The sequence below is a fragment of the Heterodontus francisci genome, chromosome 31 (genome assembly GCF_036365525.1).
Source record: "Heterodontus francisci isolate sHetFra1 chromosome 31, sHetFra1.hap1, whole genome shotgun sequence".
In the NCBI taxonomy this organism is placed as follows: domain Eukaryota; kingdom Metazoa; phylum Chordata; class Chondrichthyes; order Heterodontiformes; family Heterodontidae; genus Heterodontus; species Heterodontus francisci.
Genome location: NC_090401.1, coordinates 19,287,653 through 19,300,744, shown reverse-complemented (window position 1 = coordinate 19,300,744; position 13,092 = coordinate 19,287,653). Strand labels below are relative to the sequence as shown.

Sequence of the window (13,092 nt, the reverse complement as noted above, 5' to 3'; positions counted from 1 at the left end):
ACTTTGGATTGCTCTTTGGCCTTTTCCATAGTCACCTAAACCTTATGCTACAATGATCACTATCCCCTAAATGCTCTCCTACTGTTACTTGATCCACTTGGCCCATCTCATTCCCTAAAACCAAGTCCAACAGTGCCTCCTTTCTCATCGGACTAGCAACATACTGCTGTAGAAAATTTTCTTCAATATACTCTAGGAACGCTTGCCCCTCACTGCCCTTTACACTACTATTATCCCAGTCTATGTTTGGATAATTAAAGTCCCCATTATAACTACCCTATAAGTTTTGCATTTTTCTGTAATTTCCTTGCAAATTTGTACCTCCACATCCTTCCCACTAGCTGGTGACCTATAGACAACACCAAGCAATGTAAACGCATCTTGTTTGTTCCTTACCTCCTGCCAAATTGATTCTGTCCTCGACCCCTCTGGGACATCCTTTTTCTCAAGCACTGCAATGCACTCCTTCATCAATACAGCCACCCCTCCCCCCTTTTTCCCTTTCCTATCTTTCCTGAACACCTTGCATCCAGGAATATTTAGCATCCTTCTTTGAGCCAGCTCTCTGTATTATCATATTTCCACATGGCAATCTGTGCCTCACCAGTCTTATTAACCACACTCCGTGCATTCACATACATGCACATTAACCCTGTTTCAGACTTTATTACTTTCTCTGACCCCACTTAATAATTTACTATTCCCTACTCTTGTGCTATCTATCTCCCCCAGTATTCTGTGCATCTCGGTATTTCTCTCTAATACTTGCTCCTGGCTTCCACACCCCTGACAAGTTACCAGTTTTGCTTCCCTCCAATCTGAGCTCCCTTTCAGGTTCCCATCCCCCTGACAATTTAGTTTAAAACCTCCCCAACAGAACTAGCAAATCTCCCTGCAAAGATATTCTGCCCAGTTCTGCGAAGATGCAACCCGCTCATCTTGTACAGGTCCCACCTGCCCCAGAACCAGTCCCAATTTCTCAGAAATCTGATGCCCTCCCTCCTACACCAGTTCTCCAGCCACGTGTTCAATCGCTCAATTCTCCTATTCCTTTGCTCACTTGCACGTGGGACTGGGAGTAATCCTGAGATTACTGCTTTTGCTTTTTAAATCTCCTTCCTAGCTCCCTAAAATCTTACCTAGGAACCCAGACACAGACTACTGATAAAGGCACGAGTTCAGGTTCCCTGCCATTGTGGTTCCTGACAATGCAGAGCATGCTCAGAGAGATCGTCAACGTCATCAGTGCATCTGAATGCTTGCCAGCATGAGTTGGTGCATGCACGCTGACATCACCACGCATCGAGCGGGCAAGTGTGGCGAGCAGCGACCAACTGGGAGGCAGGGTGGGAAGCAAGTGACCACCAGGGGGGAGTGAGGGGCGAGGAGCGACAGGGGAGCGGTGAGGAGTGGAGCGACGAGTAATTGGGAATGGCGAGCAGATGGCCACGAGAGGGAGTGGGGACCTGAATGCGGTGATTGAGGCAGCGATCCTGGCCATTGAGAGGGTTTTGGTTTAATTCGCTTTTTTGCGTCAAATTGTGCAGCGCCATCTTTATTACTGGCAGTTCCATGAGATGTTGCAGGCAGTGACATTTCAGTCAATGAGGCTGCATGTGCCAGTAGTGCATCACCTAGTGGTTGCACGGTCAGCAAAGTCGTCATAAATTTAATTAAATATGGAATTAGAAAGCTGGTATCAGTAATGATGAGCATGAAAGCCACGATTGGCTCACTGATATAATTTTGGAAAGGAAATTTGCTATCTGACCTGCATGTGACTTCAAACCCACAGGAATGTGTTTGACTCTTAACTTCTCTCTAAAGTGGCCTAGAAAGCCACTCAGTTGTACCATCTGGGGCCTTCAGGCAAAACTGGAAGAGCTGCCGCAACAGACAAATCAAGTGACAGCCTAACATACTTATTAAATCATACCTTTCAGCCAACATCGGACTCCTCCATCACCATCCCATCGAAAGACAGACCTACCAGCAGTAATGGTACAGTGGTACACAATTGGGAGGGGTAGTCCTGGGAGTCCTCAACATTGATTCCCATTGAAAGCTCATCGCATCAGGTCAAACATGGGCAAGGAAACCTCCGGCTGATCAACAACTACCGCAGTCCCTCAGCTGAACAATCAGTACTCCTCCATGTTGAACACCACTTGGAAGAAAGCGAAACTGAACTGGACCAGCCATATACATACTGTGGCTACATTAGCAGGTCAGAGGCTAGGAATTCTGCAGCGAGCAACCCGCCTCCTGACTCCCCGAAGCTTGGCCACCAGCTGGTGGCACGTCAGGATTGCACTCCACTTTCCTGGATGAGTGTGGCTGCAACACCACTCAGGAAGCTTGACACCATCCAGAACAAAGCAGCCCTCTTGATCAGCACCCCTTCCGCCACCAACGCACAATAGCAGAAGTGTGTACCATCTACAAGATACTCTGCAGCAACTCGCTATGCCTCCTTTGACAGATCTTCCAAACCCACAACCTTGTCCACCTTGAAGAACAAGGCCAGCAGATGCATGGGACCACCACCATCTGCAAGTTCCCCTCCAAGTCACATATAATCCTGACTTGGAAATATAGCTCCATTCCTTCACTGTTGCTGGATCAAAATCCTGGAACTCCCTCCTAACAGCATTGCGTGTGTACCTGTACCAGATGGACAGCAGTGCTTCAAGAAGACATTTCACCACCACCTTCTCAAGAGTAATTAGGGATGGACAACACCCACATCACATGAAATTTTTTTTAAAACGCACTCTGATGTCAACAAAGGCACAGAGGGTGGGAAACTTCAATGTCCATCACCAAGAGTGGAACAGTAGCACCACTACTGACAGGGATGGCCAAGTTGTGAAGGGTATAAATGCCAGCCTAGGCTTGTAGCAGGTGGAGGAAGAATCAACACAAGGGAAAAACCAAAAGACCTCTTCCACATGAATCTATCCAGTTCAGTATTGGTAGCAGTGACCACAGAATCTTTGTAGAGATAAAGCCCAGTCTCCACACTGAGAACAGCCTCCGTCATGTTGTGTGGCATGAGCACCATCATAAATGGGACAGATTCAGAACAGATCTAGCAGCTCAAAACTGGGCAACCATAAGGCACCGTGGACTATCTGCAGTAGGATAATTATATTCCTCTACAATTTGTAACTTCATGAACCAGCATTCACCTCACTCTACCATTGCCATCAAGCCAGGGGACCAACCCTGGTTTAATGAGGATTGTAGAACAACATGCAAGGAATACCTAAAAAGAGGTGCCAACCTGGTGAAGCCACAACACATACATGAGCAGCAGAAGCAACGTGCTACAGACAGAGCTAAATGATCACACAACCAACAGATCAGATCAAAGCTCTAGAGTCCTGCCACATCCAGTCACGAATGCAAGTGGACAATTAAATTACAGGCTGAGTTGGACAGATTTTTGATCTACAAGGGAGCCAAGGGTTATGGGAACCATCAGGAAAGTGGATTTAAGGCTACAATCAGATCAGCCAGGATCTTATTGAATGGCAGAACAGGTTTGAGGGACCAAATGGCCTATTCCTGCTCCTATTTCTTATGTAAAAACTTTTTTGAAAACACAGCCTGTGGTTAGGATCTGGAATGCACTGCCTGAGTGTGTGGTGGAGGCAGATACAATTTGGCTTTCAAAAGGTAATTTGATAATTATCTTGAGGAAAAAAATTGTACGATTATGGGAAAAGGGCAGGGAAGTGGGACTAGCGGAGTCACTCTTGCAGAGAGCCTACACAGAAATAAAGGGTCAAATGACCTCCTTGTGCACTGTAACCATTCTACGATTCTGCTTTATTATATAGCTCCTATGGCAGGCATGTTAAACTGTGTAATAAAAATAGAAAATGCTAGAAATTCTCAGGTCAGGCAGTATCTATGGAGAGGGAAATAGAGTTAACGCTTCAGGTCTGTGACCTTTCATCAGAACCGGAAACAGTAATTGACCTGAAATGTTAACTGCTTCTCTCTCCATAGATGCTGTCTGACCTGCTTAGTATTTCCAGCATTTTCTTTTAAATTTCAGATTCCCAGCATCAGCAGTATTTTGTTTTTTCATTCCTGTTAGCCATACCCTGTTGCATTAGTAGCAGGAAAAGCTATGCTTCTAATGTCTATGTCATCATTCTCCTCCACAAATTAATTCTGGGTGGCTGATGTTGCAGAATGGCATCTACTTGCTGTCTCCTTCAGTTTTCAGACTGTAAAGTCTGGAAGTTTCCCTGCTTGCTTCCTTAATAGCACGCTATTTCTGTTGTGTTTTATGCTAAAATATTTTCTGCAATGATTCCTTTAGGGAACTAACATTGCCCTTCAGAACTAGGAATATGAACGGGCTCTTCACAGTGTCAGATCTCCCACACAGAAACATTTCGAAAACCACTCATCGACAACAGCTTCGACACTCCCAAAAGAATTTCTTTGCAATTCTTTTGTTGATTAAACCCAATGTTTTCTGAATACAAAAGCTAAGAAAAATTAGCAAGCAATTAACCGCACCTGAATTCAGAGGGGGAAAACAAAAACCAGAAGTTCTATCAATAAAAGACTAAGCCACTAGTTCAATTATAAAAAAAACTGTCAATCACAGATACTGTCTGACAGGGAGACATGCTTCAGAGATTTTCCACAATGTATTTTTCTGCAACTCACCTGAATCATTTTTCAATTTTTAATAGATTTTAACCAAGGCACCAGTGGTTTGAGGTAACACATTAAGACAATAATCAAGAAAAATAAGTTTAGTTTAAAAGAGGCAAATATCACAGCTCGGAAACAGATAAACAAATGGCTGCTCTCAATCAATGGAGACTACATGACAGAGGGCATGTATCCTTTTACCCTCGACACTCTGCAGTATTTGCATGTCAACTGCATTATAAACCAATGGTGCAAACCTAAATTTTGTATATATATTTGGATTTCTCATACCCATCATATTTAATACCCGATGAATCATCATTCAGAATTTTTAAAAGGTGGCTGTAGTTCTTTGAAGTTAATCTAACAAAATTATATTTAATTTTCAATGCAGCATTGAATGTCATCGACATAAATCTACATAGCTGCTCAAAAGTATTAATTTGCCACAGTCTATTGATCAAAGTAAATGTCTTAAGTACATTATTGCAATGTTTCTGTTCTTAGTTTTCATTATTTCAGATGCCACCGTTTCATATTTTCACAAGGTGGAGGTTGCTATATTTAGCACTAGCACTCCTGCTGCCTTTTTTTGGGTAAAGTAACAAATTCCCTTTCCAATGGAAGATGTCAGGGTTGGGAGAAGCAGCAGATGGCCTAGTGCCAACAGATGAGCAGACCCAGGATTCATTCCCCCCTCCTCATTGAACAAAGACCATTAACCAGAGGGAGAAAGGGAGTCAGCAGCAAAACCTGGTCATAAACCTCTCACCGCTTGAATAAAAAGCAAAATTGTTGAAGGGCCAGGAGCAAGGTGTACACTTAGCTTCAAAACAGGAATGATTAGCAAAACCTTTGCTGTCAGACAGAGGTAGAGAGGGTTTCCTGCACCCCACCCCAAACCCCATCCTCATCAACCACATGACAGTGGAGCAAAACATCTTTGCATTTTGTTTGCTTGTCCTTACTCCAGATCAACAATCTGGATTTTATGCTTTTAGTTCATTCATGAAAGTCGTATCCTATCACATCACACTTAAACACTTTATGTTTAATTAAACATTATATATGAGTAATTGTTCCTGAGGGAGCAGATTGCATTTGAGGTTCGTTCTTAGGATTCCGTTGCAGTTATCAATATTTAAATTGAGCTCAGGTTTAATATTTCCTCAACTTATAACTAATATTGAAACAATACAATATGAAAGGAGAGTGAGTATTAGGAACTCCCCAGCACTGTACTCCACACTGGCAGTTATATAGAAAAAAAATACAAAAACAATGACAGTCATCTCTCATGAAAGTCCCAGGACATTAGCTGTAGAAAGCGAGAACACAAAAGTGTAAATTCCAAAACATAGCTTGGTCTTGAGCAACTTCATTTGGCAGGAGATTTTACGTCTTAGCAGGATTGGAGCACGCAGAAAGCATGGCAACGGACTGCACAAGTGCTTAGCTCACAACCTGCAATATTCTTGGGGTAGGTTTTCACTTCCATAAACTGTACTGTGGAAGAATAAAAGCAGGGTAAACTTGCAATGGAAAGTCAATTAATGGGTATGATGAGGAGTCAATAGCATGTGCACATTACAGCCAACACGAGACGAAAGACAGACGATTTTTTCAGGACCAAAGCTTTCCCACAAGAACAAATAGAGACACAGATGCAAGAGTGAGTCCGACATATTTTGCCATGTTTTGTATGCAGGAAAGTAATCACTTCCGATAAAGTTCGTCAGTTCTATGACTGCAAGAACAAGCCATGCTTATTCTGGAGAATTTCCACCGTGGTACTAAATGCACTGTTCGGAGGGGGAGAGAGAAAGAGAGAGAAAATAAAATCAGTTATATGATTCGTCAGTAAACTCCCAAATGAGGCAAGTTCTTTGCAAACAATAAAATTCTATTGAAGATCTACTTTTACTTAGTCTTAAAGCTAGGTTGATCATCCAATAGCCACTTAAACTTGAAGGGACACTGCCGCCCTGAGGGTCCGTAGCCAAAGGACACAGATTTAAGACAACTGGTCCAGTGAATCATTATCATTTGGAATGCACTGCCTGAAAGGCTGATGGAAGCAGATTCAACAGTAACTTTCAAGAGATCTGGATAAATAGTTGAAAAGGAAACTTTTGCAGGGCTCTGGAGAAAGGAGCAGGGGAATGGATCTAATTGGATAGCTCTTTCAAGAGCTGGCACAGGCACAATGGGTGGAATGGCCTCCTTCTGTGTTGTACAATTCTATGAAAGAGAAAGTTATCAATTCAAAACAGAAAATGGATGCTTACCAACCAGGCCTGATGATGCTGTATTTGCCAGGAGTGCCCAAGTTAACCACTGTTGATCCTAACCGACATTCAGGGTTCATCATGTTGCCAATTGGTCCACCGTCAACAACAAGACCCAACAAAGGCCAAAGGTCTCGAAATTCCTACAGAAATTCGGGAGAAAATTTTTCACAAGGTCAGATTTCTTTTCTCCTCATAAGTTTCATTTATGTACAGACAAGCAGAATAATTGACAGGGGAGTTTGTCACTGCAATGCTGAGTCACTTCAGAGGCCTGGGTTCAAGTTTAGCTTCATCTGAAAGGACCAAAATCTGCCATAAGTCTTACCGGAAAAGAATTTGCAAAACTGTCCGTACTTTGTGACTGAATGGCTAGTCCTATTCAGAGCAGATAACACGAGCTGGAGTGCTCTTAAAAGGGAGTGACAGCAATGGCTGGTTTAATCTGCAGCCAACCTTACAATATAAAACACCCTCTCCACAGATGCTGTCAGACCTGCTGAGTATTTCCAGCATTTCTTGTTTTTATTTCAGATATTCAGCATCCGCAGTATTTTGCTTTAATATAAAACACTAGCTTGGCCCCAGCTGGCCCCAATTCTGGGCATTGCACTTTGGGAAGGATAGGAAGGCTTTGGAGAGGGTGCAAAAGAGATTTACTAGAATGGTGCCAGGATTGAGAGATTACAGTTACATGGATAGACTGGAGGAACTGGGGTTGCTCTCCTTAGAGCAGAGAAGGCTAAAGAAGAGATTTGATAGAGGTGGTTAAAATCATGACAGGTTTAGACAGAACAAATAAAGAGAAACTATTTCCAGTGGCCGAAGGGTCAATAACCAGAGGGCACAGATTTAAGGTGACTGGCAAAAGAACCAGAGGCGACATGAGGAAAAACATTTTCACCAACAAGTGATTAGGATTTTGAAGGCACTGCCTGATAGGGTGGTGAATTCTCATTCAACAGTAGTTTTCAAAAGTAACTTAGAAGGAAAAGAATTGCAGAGACATGGGGAAAGAGTGAATAAGACAAGACTAACTGGACCAAAATAAAAACAAGAAATGTTGGAAATACTCGGCTGGTCTGGCAGCATCTGTGCAGAGAGAAGCAGAGTTAACGTTTCAGGTCAGTGACCCTTCATCAGAACGAGTATATGTGCATAAGTCATAGAAGGTGGCAGGACAGGTTGAGAGAGCAGTTAATAAAGCATACAGTATCCTGGGCTTTATTAATAGGGGCATAGAGTACAAGAGCACGGAAGTTATGTTGAACTTGTATAAGACACTAGTTCAGCCTCAGCTGGAGTATTGTGTTCAGTTCGGGCGCCGCACTTTAGGAAAGGTGTGAGGGCATTTTACAGAGTACAGAAAAGATTCACGAGAATGGTTCCATGGATGAGGAACGTCAGTTATGAAGACAGATTGGAAAATCTAGGACTGTTTTCCTTGGAGGAGAAGGCTGAGAGGTGATTTGATAGAGGTATTCAAAATCATGAGTGGTCTGGACAGAGTAGATAGGGAGAAATTGTTCCCACTCGTGAAAGGATCGAGAACGAGAGGGCACAGATTTAAAGTATTTGGTAAGAGAAGCAAAAGTGACATGAGGAAAAACTTTTTCGCGCAGAGCGGTTAAGGTCTGGAATGTGCTGCCTAAGAGTGTGGTGGAGGCAGGTTCAATTGAAGCATTCAAAAGGGAATTAGACTGTTATATGAAAAGGAAGAATGTGCAGGGTTACAGGGAGAATCTGGGGGAATAGAACTGAGTGAAATGCTCTTTCGGAGAGCAGACACGATGCGCCAAATGGCCTCCTTCTGCACTGTAACAGTTCAGTGATTCTGTCTCGCAAATGTCTAATTTCTCATTGTGTCTTACAGTTTCATATTTATATCACTCCTGTGCCTTGTGAAATGGAAAGCAGGGCTACTGATAGCTTTTCAATGACATCTGCTATAAGGTTTTAATACTGAGTCAAGCTCATCTTTCAACAGCAACCAATCCCTATGCCCCCCACCCCAGCCATGGTAAAAACACACTGCGTCCCATTCTCACAATGGAAAATAGTCACTTGAGCAATACTGGAAAGCCATCAGTACCTGAGGAAGTGATGAACAAAAGACACTGCTTTCGGGAACGAAGATGATAAATATTTATTAAAGTTAATGGAAAGGCAAGCGAACAGTTAAGAGAGAGCAACCAAAACAAATTCCAGGTAATCTAACAGTGGTTACTGGTACTGAGCAATACGCACCTCTGTAGTTAGAGTGCTGGTCTGAGAGCTGAGGTTGGCACTCGTCAAAGCTAGAGGTTCACCACACACCTGTGCCAGCTTCTGAATAAACGGATGCTGTGGAATACGTACACCCACTAACTGCAAGTAAAATAGACAAGTTGGACACTATTACATATCTGGCATCGCTGGGTGACAGCAATCATGAACAGGCATTCTGAACAGTGACTTTTATTCTGGTCACAGAACAAAGCCATGTGATCAAACAAAAAGCACAGATTATTCAATTCATTCTTACTTCAGTGAAAGGATTCAAATCTTTGTTCAGATTATCTGATCGCTTGAAGACCAATGTTACAGGTCCTGGCAGGAGATCACTTAATACCTGGTCAGAAACAGTGACCTTACAGTACCTGTGGGGAAAAAGGAAAGTCCTCAATCCACAAAATATTTGCAGGCTGGTAGTTTCTATATTACCAAATGATAATCTTTTAAGATGATAATTTTTTAGGAACAGCAAAAGGACCAACAAGTGACCTTTTTTAATCAATTAACCCCACCCACCCTTTTGCCAACTCTTCCAATTCCTTCACTCTCCACGAACACATCCAATTGTCTCAAGCCCATTTATACTGTTCATTTCCCTGGAAATCTATTCAACTATCCTATTGGCCTCTGGGTTGATAAATTCTACCAGGTGTCTCTTCTTGTTCCTAACTACCAGTTTATGCCCCTTCATTCTTAGAACCCATCGTACTGAATAATTTTTTAATATATTATTAGATACAGCACTGAAACAGGCCCTTCGGCCCACCGAGTCTGTGCCGACCCACAACCACCCATTTATACTAATCCTACATTAATCCCATATTCCCTACCACATCCCCACCATTCTCCTACCACCTACCTACACTAGAGACAATTTACAATGGCCAATTTACCTATCAACCTGCAAGTCATTGGCTGTGGGAGGAAACCGGAGCACCCGGCGGAAACCCACACGGTCACAGGGAGGACTTGCAACTCCGCACAGGCAGGACCCAGAACTGAACCCGGCTCGCTGGAACTGCGAGGCTGCGGTGCTAATCACTGCGCCACTGTGCCGCTGGGATCAACTGTCCATTCTTTTTATAACCTTGAAAACTTCAACTAGGCCATCTCCAAGACTGTTCCTTTCCAAAGAAAAGAGCCCAATCTCCTTATGTTACCGTTGGAAAATAAATGGAACCTTTAAGAATGTGTTATTAATTATAGATAGGAATTAAAGCAGTCTGAAATCATAGAGAGTCACATACAGGAACATAATGAAATATCAAACAGTATTTTTAGGTTTGATCTGTTCTGCACTTGCACTCACTTATAAATATCTTCAACATTTCCAACACAAATAGCTAAAGGCTTGTTCTCATTTCGTCCTTTGAATTCATAAATCCTTCGGATGGCTTCAGAATTCTGCGCCAGACAGGTGATTCCATAGATCGTGTCTGTAGGAACTGCCACCACTTGACCACTCTGAAGAACCTTTACGGTCTCCATTAAGACATCTTTCCAATCTAGGGTAGAGAGAAGTTTTATATTAAACTGTGGATTTATCAAAAGTTTCACTGGTAAAAATAAGCTAGTAATCACATGTGTGTTGGAGCTAACATTCCTGTAAAATGGCATCCTGATAACTTCAAAGGATGTTTAGAAAAGCCAAGCCCAAAACCAAACAGCCCACTGATACATAAGCAAAATACTGCAGATGCTGGAAATCCGAAATTAAGCAGAAAATGCTGGAAAGACTCAGCATGTGTGCAGAGAGAAACAGAGTTAACATTTCTGGTTGAAGATCCTTCAACAGAACTGAAAAATGTTAGCGATTAACAGGTTTTAAGCAAGTACAGAGGCAATAGAAAAGCGAAATCCAGGATATTACTTTAAATTCCATTACAACAGCAAAAGAAGGGACAAAGTAATGAAAGCTAAAGGGCTAATATAAGGAAATTCTTCTCACAAATACGTCGATTATTTTGGAAATTCGATGCTGCAATTGGAGAACATAAGGTCATTGTGGGTGGGACCAATAGTGTTCAACATGCATAATTAACCTGTGATTGCAATGGAACCAAATTGATCTGAAGTGCATTTGCAACTTACTGAATGGGTGAACTAAAGCCAGAGGAATGTTCTCGAGTTCCAGATACACCAGCTATCATATACCTGGGGTGTCAATAGGCAGATTCCAGAGTTATATTCACAATACTGCCCCAGCCCATGTTATCTGGACACACTTGTGAACTCCTGCAGTTCACCCTCCCTCCCTGGCTGATGCAATTTACAGACATTACCCCAGTAGCCTGGGCCGGAGCTGCAGATGCTGGTACAGGGCAAGGAGTGGACAGGACGCTCAGGCCCGGGGGACCTCCGAGGTTAAAACGAGCCCGAGTAACCCAACACTAAATGGCTGCCAAACCGGGCAGCACCAACACGGCACAGGCACTCCCATCCCCGCTTACCTCCTACTCCAGCCCGAGGCTGCGGCCTAGGCCCGGCCACCAGCAGCCGCATCAGGCGAGCCTGGCCGCAGTGCCGCTCGCCTCCCGTCCCCATGTGGCTCCCCATGAGCCGTCGCAGCAGCCGCCGCCCGCTCAACATGGAACCCGCTCCATGGCAACCCCGGCTCCCGTTCCCAGGGCAACCGCTGACTGACAGGTCGGAGCGCGCCGCTCACACTTACTTCCGCAATCAGTGGCATGGCGCGGTGCATTTTGCAGCAGTGTGAACCGTCATCGCTAAAAATGTACGCATGCGATATGCAGCATGCACAAAAAAAAACAGGCCATTCGGCCCAACTAATCCGTGCTGGTGTTTATACTCAGCAGGAGTCTCCCCCTATTCCATCTGCCTCATCTTAGCCTCACATTTTATATATATATATATATATTCGCAAGCAATGCTGGAAATACTCAGCAGGTCTGGTAACATCTGTAGAGAGAGAAGCTGAGTTAACGTTTCAGTGACCCTTCTGACCTGAAAACCTTAGCTCTGCTTCTCTCTCCACAGATGCTGCCTGATCTGCTGAGTGTTTCCAGTATTTCTTTTTATTTCAGATTTCCAGCATCTGCAGTATTTTGCTTTTATATCTATTCCTTTTTCTCTTGTGTACTTGTCTAGTTTTCTTTGGAAAGGATTCCCAGCTATTACCACCTCCTGTGGTAGCAAGTTCTCATTTCTAACGACTCTCTCAGTAAGCTCTCCTTATTTCCATATTGGATTTATTAACGCTGCCGTGAAGTGCTTTGGGATGTTTTATTACATTAAAGGTGCTCTATAAATACAAATTGTTGTTAGTAACTATCTTGTATTTATGACCCCTATGTGCAGTATGAAGAAGTAGAACAGTCTATCTGGGTGTTTCTTAATCCTCTTAATGAACTAGAGCTGGCCTTGCAACTTCACATCAAAATTATTGGCTCTGCCCAGCGGTTGGTACCGTCTATTGCCTCTGCTAACGAAATTTCTGGTTGTTCAAAAAACACAAATCACACCATGACGGATGACTGAATTCGCTTTACAGGAGTTGCCAAGATACATCTCAAAATCTTTAGTTTTGTCCTTCATTAGCAGAGTGATGTTATGATTGACAGCTCAATGAAACCCATATGATGTAAATGTAAGACATTCTTTTAATATTTGTGCTTGGGATGTGGGTCATGTTGGCAATGCCACATTCATTACCCACCCATTGTTGCCCTGATAGCTCAGTGGCTTGATAGGCCAGTAAACCACAAGATGTAGGGCTGAAGTAACATGGTGACCAGCCAGAGAAGGGTTAACAGTATCTCTTCTTTGAAGGTCACTAGTGAACCAGTGAGGTTGTTATAACAATCCAACAGCTTTCATTGACATTTATTTC

At 43.2% G+C, this 13,092-nt stretch overlaps 1 protein-coding gene across 2 annotated transcripts; it reads right to left on the bottom strand.

Moving 5' to 3' along the window:
* Positions 1-4,697: 4,697 nt before the first annotated feature.
* Positions 4,698-11,928, bottom strand: yrdc (yrdC N(6)-threonylcarbamoyltransferase domain containing). Of its 2 annotated transcripts, none has more exons than XM_068010896.1 (6): positions 11,693-11,928; positions 10,552-10,747; positions 9,493-9,607; positions 9,216-9,335; positions 6,969-7,111; positions 4,698-6,186 (listed from the first exon to the last, which is right to left on the bottom strand). In XM_068010896.1, the coding sequence occupies exons 1-6, from the start codon at positions 11,829-11,831 to the stop codon at positions 6,138-6,140; spliced, it is 762 nt and encodes a 253-aa protein (XP_067866997.1). In that variant the 5' UTR covers positions 11,832-11,928; the 3' UTR covers positions 4,698-6,137. The 2 variants fall into 2 exon arrangements, with proteins under 2 accessions (XP_067866997.1, XP_067866996.1); XM_068010895.1 differs by having other exon boundaries at positions 4,698-6,482; positions 11,693-11,926.
* Between the last annotated feature and the right edge of the window lie 1,164 nt (positions 11,929-13,092).